Source organism: Fukomys damarensis, unplaced genomic scaffold, assembly GCF_012274545.1.
Source record: "Fukomys damarensis isolate Sample0158 unplaced genomic scaffold, DMR_v1.0_HiC HiC_scaffold_21, whole genome shotgun sequence".
NCBI lineage: Eukaryota > Metazoa > Chordata > Mammalia > Rodentia > Bathyergidae > Fukomys > Fukomys damarensis.
The window spans coordinates 13,750,066-13,776,900 of NW_022900933.1; the positions used below are offsets into that span (position 1 = coordinate 13,750,066).

Sequence of the window (26,835 nt, forward strand, 5' to 3'; positions counted from 1 at the left end):
TGAAATAGGAAGGAAAGGGCTAAAGGTATAGGGGAAGTGGGAGGGGTAGGGGAAAGGAAATAAGGGGAAAGAAAAAAATATGAGAAAATGAAAAAGTCGAAACAAAGTTTTTGTAAATAGGGGAGGTTAGAGGGGGTGAAGGGAGGGCAGTGATACGGGGAAAAATGAAAACCAAGACCTGGCATATAAAGGTACAAGATCCCAATGATGAATGTAACTATACTGTATACCTAAAAAGTAGCAGTAAACTCAATGAGAATTAAAAAAAAAAATTGAGGTATTTTACATTTTTTTCAAACTGAGTCTTTGAAATTCATTATTCTTTTATTTTCAGTATACATCTCAATTGAAACCAAACCATGTTTCTACTGCTTATTGCTACAGCAACCAGTGGCTTCTGTTATGGGCAGTACAGTCTCACATTTCTGCAATTTAATACTAGTAACATAATTGCTTTGTATAAATGTGTTTATTATTTTAGATGCACATTTTCATGAATAAGATATTAAATACTCTAAAATGCATATCATTATTTTCTCTTAAAGGCTCTTCCTTCTTCCATGATTATAGTAGCAGTTTATTGTCCTGTGGTAGCTGCTGTTTTCATTGTTCTGAAGATGGTCAACTATCGACTACACAGAGCACTCGATGCTGGAGAAGTTGTTGATAGGAGCACAAATGAATTTACAGATCAGAGAGCCAAAGCTGAACAAGGCAACTGTTCAACCAGAAGAAAAGACAGCAATGGACCAAGGTAAGTAAAGCTCTGTCACTTGTTTTGTAATAATATAGATTGTGGTGTGTTTTTAAAGATATGATTATTGTGTTGTATCTGCTCTCCATATCATTTTAAGACAACATTAGATCTTACCAACCATAGGTACAATGACAAGAACAGATTATAATATTAGAACAGAGCAAAGCTAACTGTCATGCTTTAGGGAGTAGATTGATATCCTTGGCCTTGTTATAAACAAGTTACACAATATCCTACTGTATAATAGCTACACAAAAAACCAAAACCTAGCCTAAAGGAAACATAGCCTAAAGAAATTATTAAATATGGCTTATAAATCTCAACATTTAAAAAGTTTACACATACAAGTAAAGTGTATGTGTATCGAGCAAATTGTGATACTTTCTTGGCATGATCTGCATTTTTCATTTAATCTATTGTAAATATCTTTCAGTTTTATACTCTTGCCTTAAAAATGCAACTGTTCCTTTCCTCCATCTTTACATGACTGATTTGTCAGGATTCAGTCTGGGTAGATGTCACATCCTCCTGGAGGCTTTTCCTTCCTTGTCTAGCTGAAATAACGTCCTTGTTGCTTACAGTTACATTGTGAAGTACTGCCTTGGTTCCACCAATTTTCTGCCTTTGACAGAAGGATCTATTTTATTTAGAGGCAAAAGTTTCTTATGATCTTACAGAAATAATAGTAGATATAACTAATGTAACTTTCTTTTCCTTTTTGTTTTCATCTTTTGTGTTATTGTGTACATTGAATCCAGAATCTTCATAGTTTTATTTTATTTTAAAAATTTTGAGGATCGAACAGTGTTGTTGAGTAGCTTAGACTGGACCCGAACTTGGGATCCTCCTGCCTTAGCCTCCCACAGTGCTGGAATTATGGGCACTAATGTAATTCTTAAAACAAGTTCTGGCATGAACATTTGACATATGCAAGTTTATTTGGTTTTCAGAACAATTCTGTGAGGTAGTTGCTGTATTATTTCTTTGCTTTTTTGTTTGTTTGTTTGTTTGTTTGGTATTGGGGATCGAACTTGGGCCCTTGCGCTGTGAGACAGGCGGTGGAACCACTGAGCCAAATCTCCAGCCCTATTATTTCTGATTTACAGTTGTAGAAACCAAGGTAAGAAAGATCAACTAATGCAAGCACTCAGCTGTGTGCTTTTAGCTTTTGTGCCATGTTTCCACTCAACATAGCACAAGCTCCTTCAGGTATTAAGGTATAAACGATACAATGCAAAGTGAGTATACCTCTATGAAGACACGTCATATTTCTATGTATTTCCCAGTGCATTGAAAGTCTTTATCATTTTTCAATTGCATTTTTCTTCTCTCGTGATTACCCTATTATTTGCTGAACACATATTTTACTCAAAATAAATTTCATTTGTATTAATCACTACCTAAAATTATCTTACTTAGTCATCTGTTTACATTTACAAGCTTCTTGAACTCAGAGACCTTGCTTTTCTTATAAATTATTTATTATATTACCAGGTCTTAAATCACTTTCTGGCACTACTAGTGACTCAGCAAACAGTTGAAGTAGGGAGAATAGTTTTTCTGTAATACGATTTTTAATGATTTATAATACTCCACTGTGTGTCATAATTTTAGCTATCCCATTTTTAGTTATATGTTATTTTCAAATTCAAATTTCAGTATTAGACCAGTGTGATGATTACATTTCAAATGATTAAATGTTTTACCATAATTTTTTAAGAGTCATAATTACTGGAATAGCTACTTATGTTTCTGAGATTTCTGAAATATATTGTCAGCTTTCATTTTTCCATTTAACTACTGTGACCAGCTGTTTGAGGGCCTCTTTTGTTGTACTTTTGACAACTCTGAGAGAAGTGTTTTGACAAAACTGTAATAGATCTCTTATTGTTAAATAGCTCTGCTCCCTTCCACCCGCACACACACCTGGAATCATACTCAGGACCTTGTGCTTGCCAGGCAGATGTGGTGCTCCTGAGCTACATCCTCTGTCTGTATTTCTGCTTTTGGATTGCTAGTGAAAAGGAATTTTTTTTGTGTGTTATTGCCATTTATTTGTTATACTATGACATTTTTTCTATTGGTAGTTTTTTTTTTGGCTGTTTATTTGGAGAAGATACATATTTATGAAGAATATTAACTCTGTCTTCTGAATCTACCTTTTTTTTTTTTTTTGATGCTTGGAATCGATTGAGCTCTGGTCCTTGTGTTTGCAAGGCAGGCAGTAGAACCACTGAGCTAAATCCCTAGCCCTTAACTCTGTCTTCTGTCTCAGATACTTTAACTCAGCTTATGGCATTTTTGTCTCTATATATGCCACAGTTTATTTTTTATGGTCTATTTTATATTTGTTATTTCTGCCTTTGATGACGTTTGTAAGATTTTTCCTTCCTCCATGTTACATAGTCACTTGTACCTACTTCATTGTTTTTATCATTTTATTTTTACTTTTAAATTATTGTCAGTTTGAAAAAAATCAAACTTAATTTTGGTTTGTTCTAGTCATTAAATAATAAATTCATTAAAGAGTGCATTTTCCCTCCATTAATTGTAAATGCCTTTTTTAATGTAACATACTTACCCAGAGTGGTCTCTTGCTTATCTGCTGCTATTAGCTCCATGTGCCTGTGAACACCACAGTCCACAGATGCTTAAATGCTTTACATATAAAATAGTGTAGTATTTTTATATAACCTATGCTAATCCTCACATATACTTTAAAATCATCTCTGGATTACTTAAAAATAGCTAACACCATATAAATGCTGGGTAAATATTTGTTACACTACATTGTTTAGGGAATAATGATCAGAAACATCTTTGTATGTGTTTAGGAGACTTTTTCCCCCCTTGAATTACTTTTGATCCATGTTTGTTCATTCTACGAATACAGAACCTGTGGATATGGAGGGTCAGCTGTGCTTGGTCAGTTTCTGAGCTTTGTTTTCTGCCCTGTTGATCTTGCTGTCTTACTTGTTTGTTTATACCATACTTTGGCCTTTCATCCCCTTTTCTTTTGGCACTGAAGATCAAACCTACAGGCACTGTACCACTGAACTACTTCCCCAGCCCTTTTTTATATTTTACTTGAGACAGAGTCTGGCTAAATTGCACCTCAAATTTGTGGTCCTCCTGCCTGAGCTTCCCAAATAGCTGGGATTACAAGTGTATGCCACCATACTTGGCTATGGTCCTGTGTTTATCATAGTACTTTTATATCATGCTTAATACATAACAATATGAACCTCTTCTCAATATTTTCTTACTCTCATAATTGTTTAACATTTTTTGTGAGATATTTGCCTGTGCTCATTCTCCAAAGTGTTGCTTTGGAGTATTGATGTTAGTTGCTTTAAATTTGGAGAAATTCAACCTTCAAAATAGGAAATATCACCCAAGAACTTAGTTGAGGTTTGCATTTAGTTCCATTTATCATCCATTTATTTACTTATTTTATAAAATTTTAGATTTTTGAAATGTGCTCTGCACATTTTCTCTTTTATCTTATTAAGATAGGGGATAAGCAAATAGACTGTAGACTCTGCACGCAGGTCAGCTGAGGCTTAGATCATTCCTAATTGTATGACCTTGGAGAAATTGCCTAAGCTTTTTATGCTGTAGCTTTCTCATTAGAATAAGGGAAATAATAGTATTATCTCACAGGTTATTTCAGCAAATAAGATATTATATGGAAAGCACTTAAAACATTTCCTCACATATGGTAACCTCTGTATTGTTCTTATTACTTTTGGATGTCATATTGATTTTTTTTTTGTTAATGAATTGGTTCTTTTGGTTTTTTTTTTAGCTTTAAAAAACTTTATATGGAAATGTATAGTCCAAAAAGTATATAAAAATATATAAAGTAAAAAGAATATAACTCCACTTTTCCCTTTAGGAGTGTCCATTTTTTCACTGTATCAATAGTTCCCTTGTTTTATTGTGGTACAAACTTTTGTAAGTATCCTTACATACATTGTTTTATTTGCTTCAGGACATCCTAAAGAGAATTTCTGTGGGTATTCCCTGTGAGGGCCCTCTTGAAATGTATGTTTTATTTCATGATTCACTCACATTGATGTTTGTAGCTGTAGTTTATTTGTATTCACTATCATGTAGTTTACTACAGGAATAGATTAAAATCTATCCATTCTTGTGTTGATAACCTATTTAGATTATTTCCAATATTTTTCCAATAATATATTGTTTATATCTTCTGGTACACATATGTATATGTGCTTTATTTTTGCTGGTTCATAGGGCATTTTCATTTTCAATTTTATTAGGTAATTATAAGTTGTTTTACAGAATGATTTTTACACATTTATGCTCACCAGTGATATCTAAAAGTCTTTATTATTCAGTATCCTCATTAACATTTGATAGTGATAGACTGTAAAATTTTGCCATTCTGGTAAGGATGTGGTGACACACACCATAATCCCAGCACCCTGAGGGGTCGAGGCAGGAGGATCACAAGTTTTGAGTTCAGCTCGGGCAACTTAATGACTTATTGAGTCATTGTCTTAAAAGAGGATAAACAAAATTTGCTATTGTGACTTTTAGATCGCCTTCCTGATTACTGAGCATCTTATTTTATATTTATTTTCAAGTCATGTTTTCTGTTCATTCAGTACCAACATTTGTTTTGTCTCATTTTTATTTGGAGTTGTCATTTTCTTTTTAATAGAAATTTAAAAGATATATTTCATGCTGTTCCTTTATTAATTTTGTCCCCATGATGAGTGTCACCATTGTGTATGCTAAAATGTACCAATAAATGTTTTGCTATTAAAAATAATTTTGTATATTATAGACATTCCCTGGTTTGTGATGTATCATTTTGCTTCCTTAAGATTTCTTTTAATTTTTATACATTCATACACTTAATAAAATAAAAATTCGCATTTTTAATAATTAGCCCTTTTCTGTTTTAGGAAATTATTTCTTACACAGAGATAGTCTTCTATATTGTCTTTTTAAAAGTTTTGTGTTTTTTTCATTTTCACATTTCAATTCCATGTGAAATTACTAAGTCATGTAGGGATTAAGACTTATTTTTTCCTTTATGAATGACTAATTTACTTAGTACTTGTTAGGACTGTCTTTCTCTGTAGAAATCTGCAGTGTTCTTCCTTCATAAACTGTATTTCTGTATGGACGTGGTGGTGTGTTCCTAATGTCTCTTTTCTGTCGGCTTATCTAGTTGTCTGTGCCTCTCTACCTCACTGTTCTGATGACTGTAACTTTCTGGTATGGCTCTCGATGGCTGCTGGGGAACCATATAACCTTGTTCTTTTTGACTCTTTGCTCTCTGATATAAACTTTATAGAGTCTAGCAGGATAAGTTTGTAAGCACTTGGTATTTTTATTGGAATTGCTTTGAAAATACATGTAGATTGCTGCAAATATATTTATATACAATAGCAAATCTCTCCATTTATTTTGTTTTTAAAAATTCCTTTTAGTAAAATTTTGCAGTTTTCTCCATTAAAAGGGATTATATTATTCTATAGCTTTTATTTAAAAAAATTAAATTGTCAGGGCCAGGGCTTTAGCTCAGTGGTTTGGTGGCCTGCCTTGCAAGCACAAGGACCCAAGTTCAATCCCCAGTACCAATAAATAAATAAATAAATAAATAAATAAATAAATAAATAAATAAATAAATAAATAAATAAATTGTCTAATTTTTCTTCTTTAAATTCAACAGTTTACTTTGTATCCAGCAGCCTTATTGAAAACTTCTATATTAATTTACTGTGTAGTTATCACTTAATTATCCATAATGACAAGTTTTATTTTATTCTAGTTTTATACTTGTTTTTTGTTTTCATTGGCGATAGCTTCTAGCACATGGTTAAATTGAAATAGCATGCATGTATACCCTTACCTTTCTTTCTAATCTTACAGTAAAGCTTCTTTATTAAGGTACAGTCTTTGTTCTAGGTATTTGTGTATTTGGTTTTTTTGAGACAGAGTCTCCAGGTATAGTTCAAGCTGGCCTTGAACTCACTATGTAGCTTAGTGTGGTAGTGATCTTACTGCCTCAGCCTCCCGGCATCCTGGGATTACAGGTGTGCTGTTCTACCATGCCTTGCTAGGTTTTTGTTTTTGGTATCTCTTTTTTCTTGCCCTCACACTATTGAATATTGATTTATGTTCTGTGGAAAAGAAAAGGAAAATGCCGTCTATTTTATACAGAGCACCTGTGGTGGGTATAACAGAGTTACCAGTTGGTTGCATGGAAGAATGAAATAGCAGAACTTCTTGAGCCTTTAATTTTCCTTGGCCTCTCTTATGTGGCACAGTGATTGAAAAGTGCTTAAATATTTATGTTAAAGGAAGAGTTAACATCTTTAATGCTTGTATTACATTTTAACCTTTCAGGAGAGGAAGTTAGCACATTGAATTTAATGATTTTAATACAAATATTTTGGAGCCTATATTTTGTGTTTCTCATGGCAGTAATGCTTATAATGTAAGCTAAAGGTCCCCTTAAACTATATGAAGTTGAATTTTAGGATGTTTCCTGAAGGAGTTTTATTCTGTTTGGGGATTTTATTTTATCCATATTTTTATGAGCATCATCATAATCTAGATTAGATTTGTACACTTAGTACTATAATGGTGCCGTGAAGTTTCTGGGCAAAGTCAGAGCATGAGTGGTTAATGTGATTCTAATAATAATCAGAAATTAGTTTAGTGAAGTCTCCTCTGTAATTCAGAATAGACCCCTCTTCTGCTTTTCTGCCTTTCCCTGTACCTGGTTTTTTTTTTTTTTAACAGATGGGGAAATTAAGGCATAAAGGTAGAGATTCCCTGAATTTGGTGTATTGCTTACTGCAGTAGACCACTTTGCTTCTGTGAGAATTGTAAACTACTATACTTTCCAGGTATGTGCTGAAATCTCCATTGCTAAAACCCTGCAAGTCTTGCTAATAAAGAAAAACTCTTACTCAGCCACTGTATATGTTTAGCTATTTTTAGAACATGTGTAGCTTGCCTGAAAATTCTACTTGTGAATTTGTAGAGAAGGATGGAGTATAGAAATTTTGCTACATGATTTTTATAACAAAAGAGCCGTCTGTCCATTTTGTTCTTCATGTTTTGGGTTCTTCCTCTTTTCCCACTCAGTGTTATATGCTGACCAGTATTAGTACTAGATCATTGTTTCTCACCTGGGAATGATTCCACTCCACCCCGCAGGACATCTGGCAATGTCTGAAGACATTTTTAGTTGTCACAGCTGGAGGATATTACTGACATGTAGGGTATAAGGGCTAGGGATGCTGCTAGCCATCCTATAATGTACTGGACAATCTTCTGCAGTCAAGAATTATGTGGTCCCCAAATGTCAGTAGGGCAGAAGTTAGGAAACCTTGCTCTAGATAATGGTGTTTATGCTTCAGTTTTGAAATAGAAGAAAAATATGCAATGTCTTTTTATTGAAAGGTAAAACGGTTTCTTAGAACATGGGCATTAGAATTTTACAGAATGGTATTCAAACTTTGTCTTGGTTCACGCTGATGATGAATACTTATATTCAAGTGTGTGAAAAACAGAAAACAGCACATTGTAAAGTGCTGAGTATCGTTTGTGTTCTTACCTCTCATTTGAACTCTATATGCCAATGATAGATTGTTATTTGCTCCTTTGCGACTTTAGGCAAAACTTTAGCTCTTCTAGTTTTCAATTTTTTTCGTTTGTTAAATGAGAGTGGTAATATTTATATCATATATTTTGGGAAAGATTTCATCAGAAAGTATAAAACACATTTTCCTATAAGTGGGGTATAATAAGTACTTGGGAAATAGTTGATTTATTTATTATTAATAACTTTACATTTAGATTGTCTTTTTTTTTTTTTTTGGTACTGGGGATCGAGCTCAGGACCTCGTGCTTGCCAGGCAGGTGCTATGCTGCTGAGCTAAATCCACAGCCCTTACATTTAGATTGTAATCACTTGGATTTGCTATTAGAAGTGATGTATAAGTGGACAAGATTGTTCTGCCTATGGCTGGAGAAATAAAATGTAGTTTCACTGCATGTGGTGGAATATCATTTGGCCATAAAAAGGAAGGAAGCGCTGATACATGCTGTAACATGGCTGAACTTAGGAAATTTTAAGGGAAAGAAGCCAGTCACAAAAGATTATGTCAAGTACTATATAGTGCTATTGATAGGAAGCATCCAGAATGGGCAAATCTAGGGACAGAAGCCTTAGTAGTTGCTTAGTGCTGGGGAGAATGGAAAAGGTAAAGGAAAATAGCTAAAAGGGTTTTTATTACTATTTATTTTTTTATTGGTACTTGGGGATTGAACTTGGGACCTTGCGCTTGCCAGGCAGGCGGCAGCGCCACTGAACTAAGTCCCCAGCCAAAAGGGGTTTATTATATTTGATAAGATAAAAACGTTCTAAAACTGTGATGATGGTTTCATAACTTTACAGACACAGTAAAAACCACTGAGTTATATACAGTTTAAATGGGCAAATTGTATGATATGTGAATTATATGTCAATAAAGCTGATATTTACAAAAATGATGAACATGAGGGCTCTCTATCCTTTCTGTGATGTTGAATGTTTTATTCCTTAATCTTCACTTTGCCCTCCATCTTCTGGTTTCTGTGGGTCTGATTTAGAGCAAGCAGTCCAGTAGAGATAGGTGTCAGGAACATTGCTGGCTATTACTCATCATTAACTGACTCTAGTTGTGGTTGACCCTGTATATACCCTTAAGATTTGTCCAATTCAGAAGAATTCCTCAGTGTGGCTATATTATATAGCTGGTGTAAATTAACACTGAGCAGCTAACAAACTTAAATATATTCCTTTTTTTTTCATATATGCTCATTTATGCCCTGAATTGGCCATTAAAGTTGTAACCAAGTTCCAAAATCTTTTGTTTTTGTAGCTAGATAGCAAGTTAGAAAGCTAGTTTTCCTTGTTAGACATTAGCTAACTGTAGTCAGTGGCCTGGAGGTAGGAATTATTAACAAGGAACATTATAGTTATAAGACCTTTACTAATAATAAAGAACACTATACTATAGCAATAAATATTTAAATGAAAAACAAGCTTTGTGATCAGACTCTCTTTTGCTTATATTTGATTGCGGCATAGTACCCCACCCAAAAAACCTTGAGAAATATATGGCTTCTGTTACTGAAAAGGCTTTATGTGAAGGATGTCTTCAGGTATGTCAGGGTGCAGAGTTTCAGACAGTTAGTTCATGACGCTGCTTCCCTTCTTTTAGCTAGGCTCAGCTCTTTTATGTTAGCTTTTTATACAGGCTTTGCTTCATGGTTGTAAGATGGTGCAGAAGCTCCAGGCTTTAAGTCTCAGCGTGGAGTGTAGATACAAAGACATTTTCTCTCTCAACACTAGAACCCTCCTGATTGACTTTGGCCAGTAGAGCCTAACTCTATACCTAAGGGGGTGGACTTAGTGTTACCCAGAATTTTAGGGCACTTTTTCTATTAACTAGGTTGAATTAGATGCTGCATGGCAAGACATTTTGTATCTGCTATTATAATGTTTATCCTGTATACTATAACTTTTATACTAATAATAAGCTTACTATTTATAACAGGTAGAATGAGTAAAACATTTTGGGTAAAAAATAGAATTATGAGTTATTCTAAGAGTTGTGTTCCTGAGGAAACTTACTATATAACATTTTGTAAGATTTTTGAAATTTGGTATGAATTGTTTCTAACTCTGAGTTCCCATTTACATGGGCTTCTTCAGCCCTTTGACAAGAGTATGTTTTTCCTTTTTGATTTTCTGATACTGTTGTTACTGCTTTAAACTTAGGCTTTCTGACTCAACATACACAAGAATAAAATCTTAGATTTCCAGTTTTGTAAAACAGTATCTCATAAATTGTTTACTTAAAATGTACAGATACAAATAAGTAATTTAGCTGGGATGACTATTCTGTTCATTGCTGTGTCATGCAGCTTAGATTTCTCTCTTGGAGACATCAGTTAATGTGATGTCTAATTACTTTTTTGTTTATAATTGACCAAGTTCTCTTTGCTCTTGGGAAACAAAAGGCAGTTTCTTTGTTAAAGTGGTATTATGGCACATATCATAAAATATTTAGTGTGTTGTGCTTGTAATTAAAGCTAGTTTCTAATATAGGATTGGATGCAGACAGTTTAGGATAAGAGGTTTTTAAATATTTTCAAGTACTGATGTTATTATATAGTGCCAGTTTTTAGACTCATAAATCATGAATAAGTCTTTACTTTTTTTCTCTTAAAAACCAGAACCTCCGTATTACAGAAAAAGGTTATAAGTTAAAAAATAAGGGAATGAAAGGAAAATTATTAATACTAGAATAATGACAGTTATTCTTTTTTTTCTCATGTTTCTCACACAGTGATCCTGGTGGAGGGATTGAAATGTCTGAGTTCACTCGAGAGACTACACCTCCAGTTGGTTGCAGCTCAAGAAATTCTTATGCTGGTCTAGATCCAAGCAATCAGGTAGTGACTTCCGCTGTTTTAATTTGCCTCTTCCCCTCCCCTTGATGGTAGTCTCAATCATTAGTTTCATGTCTGTAACAGCAAGTTAGATGTTTATCTTTGATTATTTTTTGATTCCTTATTAATAGTGTCTTTATTAACTGATTTCACATTAGTAAATGCATATTTGCCGAGCAGGTACCACATGTTTACTGCCTGTGTGTATAGTTCGATCAAGACAGTTATGTTGAATGCCTTAGGAATATGCATGCCTTGCTGCTCTGTCTTACTTATCTTTCCATCATCTGTATTGGAAAGGTATAGATGTCTGGTATTATCATTAGTTTAAACATGACAACAACAAAAAAGGAAATAACTTACCCAAATGAGATGTTAATCGTAGAACTAGAAGTAGAATACAAATCTGCTTTTGCGAATTTTAATGTCTTCTTGCTGTGTAACTTTTTATTTAGTATATGTGCTGCCTAAGCAAGCCCTGTAACTTTATATTTAGAAGAGTAATGCTGTAAGGCCACTCACCTGTGGCCTGTTGTACTTTCATTTGGTCTAACCTTGGTTGTACTGTACAGCTTTCTCACTCATCCTAAACATCTCCTGGGCTAAGCCAGGTCCCTGTCTTTTAGGCTTGCCTTCTGAGCAGGTGACTGCACTAGGTGGAGTACAGTAAATTTACCATTTGGGAGAAATTTCTCATTGTAGAACTTTATGCCCTTCCATTATGTGGGGGAAACAGCTGATTTCTGTCAGGGTTTAGCCCAATGGTGGTGAATCTGTGGGATGTGTGCCACAGTGGGCTGTTTGTAGCATTGAAAGCTACAAACCATTTGCCATCACCAATCTAGGCTCAGCATTGCTTGCTCATTCTCTCAGCATTTTTTTGTTGTTGTTGTTGCATACACAACTTATGGATAACCACTCTTCTTCCTTCTCTTGTTCTATTCTGGAGGGAAGGTTACTTCGTTCTTATTTTTTTTCCTGTCTTTAACTCTACTTATTACTACCTAATTTCTCACGATTTTCAAAGACCTTATGGTATTGACCTTCTGCCTGCCTGACTTCCTCCCTCCAGCACTGTCTGTCTGTCTGTCTGTCTGTCTCTCTCTCTCTCTCTCTCTCTCTCTCTGTTTTTTGAGACAAGAATTTTGCTTTGTAGTTCAGGCTGGCCTTGAACTCATGGTGATCCTTCTGCCTCAGCCTTCCAAGTTTCTGGAATTACAGATGTGAGCCACCGTTCACAGTTTTGACACTTTCTCTTGGTGATGGAACACTTAATAAGTTATTGTAGCAGATCGGTTTTGGTGCATGATGGTAATGTATCAGTCTCTACAGAATGTTTTCCTCTTGCTTTCTACAGTGTAATAGAAAGTCTTTGTGTTATACGTTCCACAGTATAATATACTGTACAGTTGACTTTCAATTAATGATTACTAATCATCTTTGTGTGAATAGATAATAAACCTTTAGAAGGGAAGTTGGACTTGGCTCCTCATTTAACAAAATAGATATCAGATCTAGTTCTCCTGACTATCTTACAGTTTTCAACCATTTTACATTGGTCAGAAGAATATTATAAAAAATAGCATATTCTATAAATCAAATCTTGAAAAGATTCTTATTTCCTAATTTATTTTGATTGATGGTTTGCTTCTATTTGAATTGTATTTTCATGATTTAAAGTTCAAATGAGTGAATTTTTGGTAACAGTTCTAGTTGTGGTCAAGTATAGTTTAACAAGTAGGTCCTTGAATTTGTCTTCTTTCCCTAACAAACTGATGAAATGGGAGATATTGGTATTTTTTTAAAAAAAGAAGTATTTTTTTTAAATGCTATACTGTATTTATTAGGTTGATAACTTTTTTTAAGTTTCAAGTTTTATAGTACTTGTTTGAAGAAAAGTGTTGCTATCCCTTATCCTGCTTTTTGATGTCCTTATACTTTTTTCATTCTTTTTATTTATTTTTATTAGTATGTGTTTATGGTACATAATGATTACATTTATCATTAATTCTTTTTTCTTTTTTTTAATCCCTTAGTCTTTCTATAGAATAAAATGACTTAATCCTCGAATATGGCTATATGTTTTGTTTCTTCATCTTAGCTTTTATTCTTATTGATAAATATAGGCAATATCACATTACCCCAGGGAGTTATACTACATTTTTCCAATAATACTTTAGAGAGAGCCGCACCTTTTCTTTTTTCTTTTTTGTAGTAGGGAGGTGAAAGGGCACGGTGGTGGCCAGGACCTTTGACACGTAGTTTTTGTCGTCACTCTGATTAGAACTTGCCCTACTTACTTTAGGGATGGGGTTCTTTCTTCAGTATGATTAAAGTACACAAACACAGAATATCCAATTAGATTTTTCTTAAAGTGGGCAATTGGGAAGCTCTATGCTCTTTAGGTATTAGTGTTTTCATTTTTATACCATTTATAATGAATATTATTTATATGGATGACATTATTGTTGAAAAAGTTGAAGTGAAGAAGTAGAGTCAGGTAGTAGCAATGTAGTCATACTGTTTTTGGTACATATTCTGTTCATAGTGGCTTTATGTAAATGATATAAATAGTGAACTTCTTGGACATAATGGCTGTATCTTAGCCCTTGTTATCATTCATTTCCTCTTGGTACCACTACCCTGATTCTTTCAGTCTCTACCCTTTTAATTCTGTCTTTCTTTTTTGGAGTTTAAAACAATGATATTAATTTATGATGCCTATCAGTTTTCTTTCTTTTTTTTTTAATCTGTTTTTTTCTCTCCCTTCTCTTTCCTTTGTCACTTATCTTCTCTCAGATATTCTAGTGCCTGATAGTATTGAAGACGCTTTAATGGTCTGGGGTAAAGATTGCAACCCATGACATAACTAACCAAGTAATAAATGTGATGTATATTAGCAAAGTCCTTTCACAAAATGATAGTTACCATTGGAATAATACAGAAAAAGGGCTGATTTTAAAGGAAAACTAATTTCAGATAGAGAGAAAGGCAGTGCTTCATGGGAGAGTTGACTTTGCCTTATATACTCTCTAGTTGACAGTAGCCTTCCTTGTGACATCTCACATTCTTAGTCCTTGTGGGACCTGCCCTGTGACATTTACCACAGGGAAGACATACTAGAATGTTTTAATTTATGCAAGCCACTTAAGATACCTCTAAGTATAGGGAGACACCATTGTTTTCTTACTTTTTTCCTTTTTATTATTAGAAAATTTAACAAATGAAATAATAAGAAAATTACCGTAATTCATGACATAAATAATAAAAATCTTTTTTCTGATACTACAGATTGAATCCAAGGCCTTTGCACTGAGCTATATCCCCTGTTCTTTCGTGACAGGGTCTTGCTAAATCACTAAATTCTCTCATCCTCCCAAAGTGCTGGAATTATAAGCAGGCATCATTATGCCTGACTAATAAAAGTCTTTAAAACAAAATGGAGCTACAGTGTACTGTGCTTGTTTGGAACTCATGTCTCTTAATTCAGTGTGTTGTGAATATTAATGTTGTTGAATGATTTTTTACTGTGACACTTTGGGATACCATTGCATTTAGATATTCTGTAGTTTGTATTCTCGATCCTCTGTTTTCTATCACAAATAGTCAAGATTTTCTTATATTTTTGGAAGAATCACAAATAATATAGAAGGGCATGAAGAATAAAATATAATCACCCATGGTATCTGTTAGGAATGTGTGTGCTAGCAAGTAATGGAGTATTCAACAACAGTGACTGAAAAATAGAGTTTGTATTTGTCATCAAAATCTGATGCTTATTTTTTAATTGGTTGCACCAAAGGTTTACTAGTTTCCTTCATATTTGTGTGCTTATTTTTATTTACTTTTCACTGACATGTAATTTATACACTATAGTACAATTTTGAGTGTACACCTCAGTGAATTCACCCCTTCTATGGGTGTCCTCTCTTTGTTCCTTTAAAGGCAACATTAATCTATATTCTGAGCATATACTCTTCTTAAATTCAGTTAGTGAAAGGGAAAACTAATACATAAATAATTATAAGATGTTTTACATTTTATGATGCTAAATTTGCTCGACTGTTTTCCTTGTTCTTTGAGTCTCATGAAAACAAGTTGTAGGAAGAGTTGCTAGGGCTGCTTGATGTAATTAACTATCATGTTGTTATATTTGGATTCCTTACTGTGTTCATGGAATTTGTGATATTTGTTTATATGATCTTTATGGTACTATAATAGATAATAATGGCTGTGAAAATGTAGGAAAGTGTTACACCATCTTGAATATAAGCACTAAAAGTTAAGTACTCTGATTTTAGTTTTCTAATTATAGTTTGTGTTTAAAAATGGAGCTTTGTGGATGCCTTCAATTTTTTAAAATGTTCTAACCATCTACAAAGTACTAACTTATCTGGAACTAAGGATGCAACATATTGTTGCACTAACAATTTGACAGTAAGATTTATGTTGTTTCTTTGTGGCATGTTAATATAGTTTGCCTCCACCATCCCCAGACCTTCCTTTTATATACCCTAAAAGTCTATTTCAGATAGATTTAGTGCCTATTTTTGCTTTTGTTTATAACATGGACATGCCATGATGCAATATACAAAATGATAATGACTGTATGACATGAATTGCTTGAGGTTAGACCATTGGGCCTTGGGGGCTGCATCAGTCTTGAGTGTGCGGAGAGATTGAGAATCTCAGCACATCTGTAAGACAGTGCAGACTGTGCCTCAGCAAGCAGGTTGTGTGGTTCTGAAAGAACATGCCCAACAGGTAACTTAATATTAATAAAAGTGATTGATAAAATTGATGATTTTATTTTATAATTTTGCTAGTTTGAATTGGTAATGACATAGCTAGTATTTTAATTAGTTTGATTTAATTTGTGTTTACAGATTGGATCTGGTTCATCTCGTCTCGGAACAGCAGCAACTATTAAAGGTAGACATGATATGACTTGAATGTTGCCTCTGACTTTCCATTGCTTTTTCTTTTTTTTTGTAATAAAGGTAACAGTACTGTACATTCAAATGTAATGAAAAAATCATTTTACAGATAAAGTTATCTTACTAAGATTGCTTGATTTAAATTGTGTTATTCTTTTATCATCTAAATTTCACAAAAGTGATCATTTGTATGACATTTCATGAAGTATAAGTTTGATTTATCAGAAACTTTTGTTGCTGAGAGAAAATGCTTTCATAGGGTTAGGTGAGGTTCATAGAAAGTTAATTTGATGTGAATTAAATGAAACTGTAAAAAAGGGAAAGTTTTTCCCCTCTTTTGTTTTATACCTCTGTGTAAGCTATATTTATACTACTTTTTGCCCAACACCTTTTTAGGGGAAGGAAATTTATATTATTTCGTAATTTTGTATAATTTGCATTTCCTTTTTTAAAAATTACTTAAAAAAACAGTTCTACTAGGTAGCCTTATGAAGCTTTCTGTATGATTTGGATTCTGTGAGACTGAGCGTATCCTCTGATAGTCCATTCTACTTCACACAGTGCATCTTCCATTACTATAACTCTTGATATACAGAGTACTTCGTTTCACAGGTATCTTCCACGCTCGCTCCTGATGTTCTCTCTTGGTTATTCCAATGTCATCACATTTCTCTTCCTAGGAGATACAGACACTGCTAAGACTTCTGATGATATCAGTTTAAGTCTGGGCCAGAGCTCTAGTCTCTGTAAGGAAGGAAGTGAGGAGCAAGGTAAGAACTTTGTGCTTCACAGTGATACTATATTGTGGTGACCAGGGTGAATCTGTGGAATATGTCACTCACATTTTGAGAGAAATTTAATATAGTTACTTTTAGAAAACATTAAAATGACTTACTGATATAATAGCTTCAAAAGTTCTTTTACTGAATTCAGTTATATATATTCTGCCAAATAAATATGGAGAAATTTTAAGAGATGGGAGCTGTAGTTGGTCAGATCAGGTAAATGAAAGTGTAGTATGTAACACTTATTTTCCATTTAGTGTGATCTCTAAATGACAGCTTTCTCATCTCTTGTCCAGCTGCAGAAGTTACAGTATGGTAGAGAAGTAACTTGGCATTGGACTCTCTGAGAAACTGTATCTATTTCCTACATGGTGCCTTGTAGCAGATTGCAAGTAGAAATTTTGGCTATATGTGATTTTTTTCCTCCTTATTCAGTTCCATTACCTATGAGTATTTTGGATTTTTTTTGTGTGTGCTTGTAGTTTATTTTTTAAATATTTTTGAATTTTATAATCATTTTAACATTTTCAGGTGTGATTTTTAAAAATTTCAAACATGAAAAGAAAAGATAGTGTCATCCCTATTTTTAAATGGAGCTTACTCAAGGTTATAAGTAATTAAGAAGCCAGAATTGAGTGAGAAACCTGTCTCCCTGTTTCCATTCTTGTTGCTTTTGTTAGTTATGGGCAACATTTGTTAGCAGACTACCTGATAAATTTCCTATTTTTAATTGTGATGTTTATTTTTAAGTTATATACAGATCACTAAATTATGGTATTTTCCCATTAGTTTGATAATTTAAGTTTATTTCTTACAAGTATATTTTGTTGCTGGTACTTGGAAGCTTAGCACTGTAATTCTCTGCTTTTTTGGAATTACAACAGCTGTCATTATGTACTTGCTTTTGTAATATACCCCCCCCTCCCCTAAATAAAAGACCTCTAAATGGTATGGTATGAGAATGAACTTTTTTTTTTTTTTAGTAAAGGTGAATCAGTTACTTTGAGAATTATATTATCCCTTTCTCTAATCTGTAAATTTACCTAAGTAGTTGTAGAGTGGTTGGGGCTACCACATTTCGGATATAGCTCATTATTTTATATCTGTAAAATGTCATATGTAAGAAAGATCTTTACAGTCTGGAAGCTTGGGATTTATATTTAGTCTTATAGCTAGCTGTGCATTAACATAGAAAATAATAGTGACACTCACTGAGTGCATATTATTGTCCAGGCTAGGGAGCCAGCTGACTTATTTTGAAAAAGGCCAGGTAGTTTTGCAGTCCGTATGGTCTCTCCTGCTACCCAGCAAGTCAGTTGTAGAGTAAAATGAGTTGTAGAATGTAAGGAGCTATAAACAATAAGTAAATGAATGGGCATAGTTTGTTATACTAAAACTTTCCTTATAAACATGGCCAGATTTGGTTCCATGGTCCTTATTTGTCAATCTCTGGTTTAATTCCCCTCTGAGCATTGTATGTGTGCTTGCCCAGTCAGTCTTCTTAACAGGTGTCTGAAGTTGATAATATTCTCTCCTTTCAGATAAGCATTATTATCGCTAAAAGAGAAAGTATTTATTTTCTTTGCTATTCTACTTTATGTGTAGTAAGTAGTAACATAGGATAGGGAGTGGTGAGGGCTGGGGAAATTATAATTTTAAACAGAATGAGGGCACACTTCACCTAAGCAAAGACTTGAAGAAGGACAAGGTGTGTGCCATCAGAGTATCTGAGAGAAAGATATTCTGATGACCATGCAGAGGGAATAGCAAGCACAAAAACTGGAAAGTAGGAATGTGCCTGTCAATTTTGGGAAATAATGTAGCTTGTTTTGAATAAGTGAGGGCCCGAGTTTTGTAGAATTTTGGCCATTTTAAAGATGTTAGCTTTGATTCTGAGTAAGATGACTTGCTAAATGGTTGTGTTACTTAACAGAACACTGTGGCACCTATATTTGGAGTATATTAAAAGGGACAAAAGCCAAAGCAGAGAGCTTGTTTAGCAGATTATTGAATTAATCCAGGGAAGGCCACTTGTGTGTATCTAGAAGATATTAAAGAAGATAGATTGATGGATTTGGATATGTCATGTAAGGGAAATAGTAGTAGTATATGACTCTTAAGGATTTTGGGTTAGGCAAGAGGAGAATGGAGTCCCCTTTAGCTGAAAGGGGGAAGAATATATTGATGAGCATGGGGAAGTAAGATGGTGTTTAGTGTGACCTCCATACAGCCAAACAGGGAAGTCTGAAATTCAAGTGAGAAGTCTTGGGTAGGCGTTTTAAGGTTAGGAGTTGTTTGTATGTAAATATTTTTTTAAAAACACAGGTTAGAGAAGGGGTTGGATTATTAGGAAGTTAACAAACTGTTAGGGCAAGCCTGCATGGTTAGCTTCACACAGCTCTTTCTTGGTCTTGACTATGGTTTGACACCAGCTAGTGGCAAATACAGTATTCTAGGTTAAATATAGTGTTACTGAATGTCAACTCTTGTGGTTCTCTGACTGGTTTGGATTTACAGGACAGTGACTTTTAGTTGGTTAGCAGTTAATTGATTAGCTGGTACTCCCTTTGTCACATTATTCCAGATTATCAGAATAAACCTTAGGATGTAGAGGTGTATTTTCCATTTGTATTTCTTTACTTTCTTGTTTTGGTGGTACTGCGTTACATTTTCAGCAATTAATCAGTGTCTTCAGTGTGTCTCTGTCTCTGTCTCTGTCTCTCTCTTTAAATCTTGAGACAGGATCCTGTTAAATTGCCTTGTCTGGGATCAAATTTGTGATTCCTTGCCTTAGCCTCTTACAGTGCTGAAATTATAGGTGTATGCCACCATACTCAGCTTAACTTTTAAATTTTAGAATTTACAGAATGTAAGAATCTAAGTACAGTATTTTGTGTGTGTATATGTGTGTGCAAATAATAATTTGTTTTATCTTGAAGACATAAGAAAAAGCCTAACAAGTCATTTATAAAGCACAATTTATATGGTATATACTGCATGCTCTAAGTTTTTAATTATTTAGATTTAATGAAGATTAAGTTTTTTGGGCCGGGGTTTTAGCTCAGTAAAGATTTTTTTTTAAGTTCATAAATATTTCTAGTATCCCAGTTTATTTAATCTTAGGGAGAAGTATCTGCTTTTACCATTGATTCTACTGAGAAAAGTCTCACTGTAGAATCTATTATGCTTTGTCTATACAATATGACAGATAAGACCATAGTTTTTCTTCTTACCAAACAAACAACAGGTTTAAGCGTCCTGCCTGTCAAAATGTACATTTAAAAATCAACTTTTGTGCGGTTCTGTGTATTCCAAGATAAATTACAACTTAGGTAGGTAGAAGGACTTATTTTATATTTATATCTACATTTTATCATTATAGTTACAAAGTATGTATGGAAATTTAATTACTGCTGTAGAAGGAGGATTAAAGGAATGGTCTTATAGATACAGGAGGCTATGAAATTTGTTATGAGGCATTTTGTAATTGTTATATATCAGTGATAAAAGAGAAAATTCATTATGTTGTCTAGTAATTATTGTTGGTTTTTAGCCATAAAGCACAGTAGGATATCTTGCATCATTTATGCTATATTTTATTTGGGCATTGGTTAACCCTTTGATTTTTTTTTCCTCTTTCTTATTAGGTTTTCATTGATTTTTAAAATAATCATCTTTGTTTTTCAAAAGGATTTAGTAATGTTAGGTAAAATAATGATAGCTACCATAAGTTGTGATGGCATTATGTCAAACACTGTTACTAACTCCATATTCCTTGCCTACTATTCAATAAGGTTGATTTTATAGAAGATTTAGAAGGGTAACCCACTGGCTCTTCACTGGTAATTTAGAGATAGAGCTTGCCTAGAAATCCAGGTCCATTTTAAATATAATCCTCTATTGCCCCCTCTTTTTTTAAATTCGGTGATAGTCTATGGAACCTTTTTGGAGGCTGGTTGAATAACTGAAAGATGTGAAAATTCAGTTCATTCCATCAGTAGAAAGCTTTCTGTGTATCTGTGGAGTAGAAAGAAGCTCTTAGGAGTGACTGGCCAACTGTTAATCAGTGAACTTCTTGAGAAATTGTTTATACTTGATTTACTGTATGCTGTGAATTCTTTCCATTGTAAAATAATAGAGAAGCAAATCAGACATCTGTGTTAACATTTCCAAATATGTGTTTGGAACAGATTTGGCAACTGATCGGAAGCTTTTCCGTCTGGTCTCCAATGACTCCTTCATCTCCATTCAGCCTTCCTTGTCCTCTTGTGGACAGGACCTACCAAGGGACTTGAGTGACAAAGCAAGCGTGCCGAGTCATAGCCACCACCACCACATCGATCAGTCTCTCTCCAGTGCCTGTGACACAGAAGTAGCTTCTCTCGTACCTTTACATTCACACTCCTACAGGAAAGATCACCGGCCACGAGGTGTACCACGGACTTCTAGCTCTGCTGTGGCTTTTCCTGACACTTCACTGAATGATTTTCCTCTTTATCAGCAAAGACGTGGGTTAGATCCAGTTAGTGAGTTAGAATCTTCTAAGCCTCATTCTGGATCTAAAGAATCCTTGGTGGACAATTCTTGTCTACCAGTGGAATTTCAGCACACTGATGACCTGAAAAACAGTAATTCTCAGCCACCCACAAAAAGTGGGAAGAACAAAGCATTGAATGCTGACAAAAGCCTAGACAGCCTAAGGAGCCTCAGCACACGGAGTAGCGGGTCAACAGAGAGCTACTGCAGTGGGACAGACCGTGACACCAACAGTACTGTCAGCAGCTATAAAAGCGAGCAGACCAGCTCCACTCACATAGAGAGCATCTTGTCAGAGCATGAGGAGTCTCCTAACATGGGAAAGAGGAGCACTGGGAATAAAGAGTCCTGTCCTGACCCAGAGGAGATGAGTAGCTGTGCCAGTGATAAAAGGACTAACAGTGACAAGACCGTCCTAGAAGTGAGTTCAAATAGTGGGGCTCCTGAGGCCCAGCATTCTCAAGCCTCTGATGAGATACATAACCAGAGAAGACTTAGCACTTCTGCATCTGAGGAAGCCAATAAAAACCCCCATGCGAATGAGTTTCCTGCACCGGGAAACAGACCACCTGAGAAAACTGCTGAAAACAAAGAGGAGCAGAATGAGAAGACCAGTTCTGTGGTGGATTCACAAGTTTGTAAAGACACTGGCGGAAAGCAGAAGGAAGGGGTTGTTCGACCCAAATCCTCTAGTTTAATCCATAGGACAGCTTCTGCCCACAAATCAGGCCGGAGACGGACAGGGAAGAAACGAGCCAGCAGTTTTGACTCAAGCCGGCACAGGGACTATGTTTCTTTTCGAACTGTTTCCAGAACTAAACCACATAGTGCTATATTTTGTCATGATGAGGACTCTAGTGATCAAAGTGACTTGAGTAGAGCATCAAGTGTTCAGTCTGCTCACCAGTTCAGCAGTGACAGCTCTTCCAGCACCACTTCTCATTCATGTCAGTCTCCTGAGGGCAGATACAGTGCTCTGAAGATCAAACACATTCATAAAGAAAGGGGGGCAGACTCAGAACACACACATAGAGCTCATCTGGGTCCGGAAGGAACCAGCAAAAAGCGGGCCACACGACGGACTTCCAGTACAACTAGTGCTAAGACTCGTGCCCGAGTGTTGAGCTTGGACAGTGGCACAGTGGCATGTTTGAATGATTCACATAGGCTTATGGCACCTGAAAATATTAAGCCATTAACCACTTCAAAATCAGATCTTGAGGCCAAAGAAGGAGAGGTGCTAGATGAGCTGTCTTTATTGGGACGGGCTTCACAGTTAGAGACGGTCACTCGATCTAGGAATAGTTTGCCAAGCCAGGTTGCATTTCCAGAAGGGGAAGAGCAAGATGCCATCAGTGGAGGTAAGTAGACTACAAGAAGAGACTTCCTCAAGAGTCACTGCAGATTGGGTACTGTTGATGGGAGTATTGCTTATTAAAATACACTTTCTTTTAATAGTCCTCTTCCACTGTGTTATGAAAACAAGCCTTCAATGAAGGAGAGATGATTGTCTTAGAAAAAAGTTTTGGTATGAATACCAAGAATACACTTTTTCGCTTACACCATCAGTTTGTTCTTTTCTTTCTTTTATCATTTTTTTTTTTTTTTAGAAAAGGTCTTACGATATAGTTCAGACTGGCCTCAAAGTCACAGTCATCCTCCTGCTTCAGCTTCCTCTGAGTGCTGGGATTACAGGTGTGCAGCACTACACCTGGCTGTCAGTTTGTTCTTGATGGCCTCCACTTTTCTAAGCCAGTTGCCACTGGTTAATGTTTTACTGACAAGGACAAAAATTACCCCTTCTTCTGTACAACTATAGCAACAGTAAAATGTGGAATTTATTAGGACACCAAACCACTTTTAGTCATCTCTTTAAGAATTACTGTATTTTATTAGTATATGGTTATTATGTGGTGATGGGATTATTTTGGGAAGTTGCCACATGTGTACAACGTACCAGTCAATTTGAACGCCATTATAGTTCTCTCCTATCCTCCTTAACTTCTTCGCTTTCTCTACAAGTTTACCTCCTGCTTCTCTTTTAGTTATCTCTTACACAGCATGTGCTATTGAACTTCCAGAATTAGATCGTTCAACCTGTTATATAAGATTTTTCCAAATACAGTACTATAGCTCTGATGATGTACTTTGAAAACTGTGATTTGTTTTTGTCTATGTCTTTGGTTTCATTTCTTGCTTAATTCACGTTTCAGACACCATGAAAGTTTCATTTTTTTCTATAACTTTATAGTTTTCTTTAGTTTATTAAACTGAGGTTTGTAGTTTACATTGGCATTTTATGTCTGTTAATGGGTATATGATATCCCTTAGGATAGTGGTGGTAGTTTGGTTAAAGTAATAGCTGATTTATTTCACATTTATGGAGAATTATACAGAACCAAGTGAGTAGTTTTGTATTGCCATTGTGTTTGGCCTTTGACAGTTTTTTTAAATTTCAGAGTTTCTGTGTCTTACTATTTTCTTCTACTAAGAATGGCTTTTTTTTTCTTGATTATCAAATGCTCATCTTGAATTGAATCAGAAGTTTTAGATCTACTGTTCTTGTCACATTAGCTTTTTTAGTCTCTACTCCCATTCCCTTTATTTGGGTTTATATCTTTAGTTTTAATGTTTATGATCTTGCCATAACTGTTCAGGTTTTTATTAAAAGTCAAGCTGGATTTTCTGTTTGTACAAACATTTCTAATCATATGACTATGCTTTTTATCTTTAAGAATTTAAATCTCACTCGGTATTTTACGTTTGTATTGTAAACATTCTTTTTAAAAAAATTTTGTTTTTAGTGACGTTTCTATCAAAGTTTTAACTACTAGTAAGAATGTAAAAAAAAATAGTCTTTAGTGCCTAAGGTAAAAAGTAGTCCATCAAATCTAAATATTGAGAATAAATTATATTTGAAGTAATTGTAACCACTTGGTATCGATTAGCAATTAAATTCCCTAGAGTTTTTGATTGGCTACTATGTGTTTTAGTGATTTCTCACGTAAGTTTTTTGCAGTGTACAAGAAACCATTAGGTTTAATAGATAGATTTTTTAAAGTTATCAAAATAATTTTGAGTATACATACTATGATAGAAAAGTATTGCCGTTCTCAATATTATTGAAATATAAATACTGACAAAATATGTGTAAGATCTATAGTAAATTATGTCTATGTTTAAGTCGCCATTTCCTTTTTACAGGGAATGTAGGGTGTTCCATTTTTAAGGGAGAGTTACATGGAAGATGTTATTTGGTATTTAATACAGTTGTTGGACCTTATAAACCTTCATTCTTCCAAATTACAGCTTTGGTTTTCTGTTGTTTGTACTTCAAAAAATTCATTGCATGTTCATAAGAAACAAATAATTAGTTAAAAATTTTGCTACCTACTTTGGTGGAAAAAATGTAATCCTGGGCTGTTGAAAATATTTTTTGCCAAAGGAAAACATTGTAAGGAGAGCTATTTTTATTTGCGCTTCATTGTGTTTAGAATTAAAAAAGGAGTTCAAGCTTAAATATGTTGGGGATTTATATTTGATTTCTTTTCATTACAACTAAATACAGTGTTTTTATTTGGGATTTAGGAACATTGGACATAATAGGAGGGGATTTGTTTTTATTCACATTTTAAAATTACATAGAATCCAAATATTAAAAGTTTTTATTTATAGAAGCATTATGTTGAGACAGGGTCTGTAGTTCAAATTGACCTTAAACTATGTAGTCCAGGCTGGCCTCAAACTTGTAGCTAGCTATCTTCCTACCTCAGCCTCCCAAGTGCTGGCATTACAGGCATGCACCACCACTCCTGGGCTAGAAGCATTATTTGTTACGGTCTGATTTAGGAGAAATGTTTTTGGCTGCCGAGTCTGCCTCACATACTGTACTTCAAAAAATGTTGCTGCTTGCCCGTTGGTATGCCTACACATAAAACATAATTAGATCTTAGTGAATTTGAAGGTATTGATGAATTTTCTAAATATTTTTGCTTTATTTTTAAGGTGGATGCTGTTCCTTGTGTAAAGGGATGAAATTTAGGAAATGTATTTTAAAGTAATAAAATAAAAATATTGTATATTAGGAGGCAATCTAATTTAACGACATGGAATCATGTACCTTTGTTAGTAAGTGGATCCACTGTTGTGGTTCTTGGAAAGCTAACTTACTTGCTTTAAGTTGTAGCTCTCACCTTAAAATGCGATGATCATAGTGTCTGTTTCATAAGGTAGTTTTGAATTTTACATGTGTTAAAAGGTAATACACATAAAATGCTTAGACCACTGCCTGACACATAGTAAATGTTTAGTAATGCTATCATCATCATCATCATCATCATCATCATCATCAAACAGGCCAGTTTGTTATGCTATACAGACATATCCTTCCTGTTTGACCCCCCCACTTTTGTGTTTGGTAATGGGGATCAAACTTGGGACCTTGTGCTTGCGAGGCAGGCAGTGGCACCATTAAGCTAAATCCCCAGACCTTGACCCTTTTAATTCAGTGATACCAAATTAAAGTAGAAGAAAATAAATTACATAGAAGCAAGTTAGAGATACTTTAATTGTGTTGATGCAAGCAACTTAACAATATTAAAAATAAAACTAGTATCTGAATTCTTAGTTTCTCATACCAACAGAAAAACATTTTTAAACATCTAATCCAATAATATGAGCTTTACCTTATTTTGATGGTATATGTCATAAAACTTCTCTTTTAATATTCAGCTGTGTAACAAATGTTCATTTTCAAAAGTATAATAACAGCAGAAGAAAAGTATATTTAATCCTATAGGAGGATCTGTATTAACTATAGAGCAAAGCAAGAAATATAATGGAGGATGTTCCTTAAATGCAGACACAAATCATCTTTTTAATTTTAATAGTGTTCAAAGCATCATAGTATCATAACTTAATACTATATTATAGTATATAATGCTGTAATAAATGTATATGTGGCTGATTTTGATTCATTAAGAATATATTTAGGTTATCTTATGAAGAAAGCTGAGGCATTCTAAAAGAATGTTCATTAAGTACAGTGAAACATATTTGGTAAAATAATCTTCCCTTACAGCAATACCAAGACAAGAGATGTTGATCAGTGAAGTAAAAAAAAAAAATTATAGTATATAATGCTGTAATAAATGTATATGTGGCTGATTTTGATTCATTAAGAATATATTTAGGTTATCTTATGAAGAAAGCTGAGGCATTCTAAAAGAATGTTCATTAAGTACAGTGAAACATATTTGGTAAAATAATCTTCCCTTACAGCAATACCAAGACAAGAGATGTTGATCAGTGAAGTAAAAAAAAAAAGAGG

At 34.3% G+C, this 26,835-nt stretch overlaps 1 protein-coding gene across 1 annotated transcript in view; it reads left to right on the top strand.

Annotated features, from left to right (window-relative positions):
- Pcnx1 (pecanex 1) overlaps positions 1-26,835 on the top strand; it is a 151,168-nt gene that overhangs the window by 26,499 nt on the left and 97,834 nt on the right. Inside the window, exons 2-6 of the mRNA XM_019204323.2 lie at positions 546-754; positions 11,146-11,251; positions 16,135-16,180; positions 16,866-16,955; positions 21,161-22,867. Coding sequence (XP_019059868.1) covers positions 561-754; positions 11,146-11,251; positions 16,135-16,180; positions 16,866-16,955; positions 21,161-22,867 — 2,143 coding nt within the window. The 5' untranslated portion in view covers positions 546-560. The remainder of the gene's footprint in view (positions 1-545; positions 755-11,145; positions 11,252-16,134; positions 16,181-16,865; positions 16,956-21,160; positions 22,868-26,835) is intronic.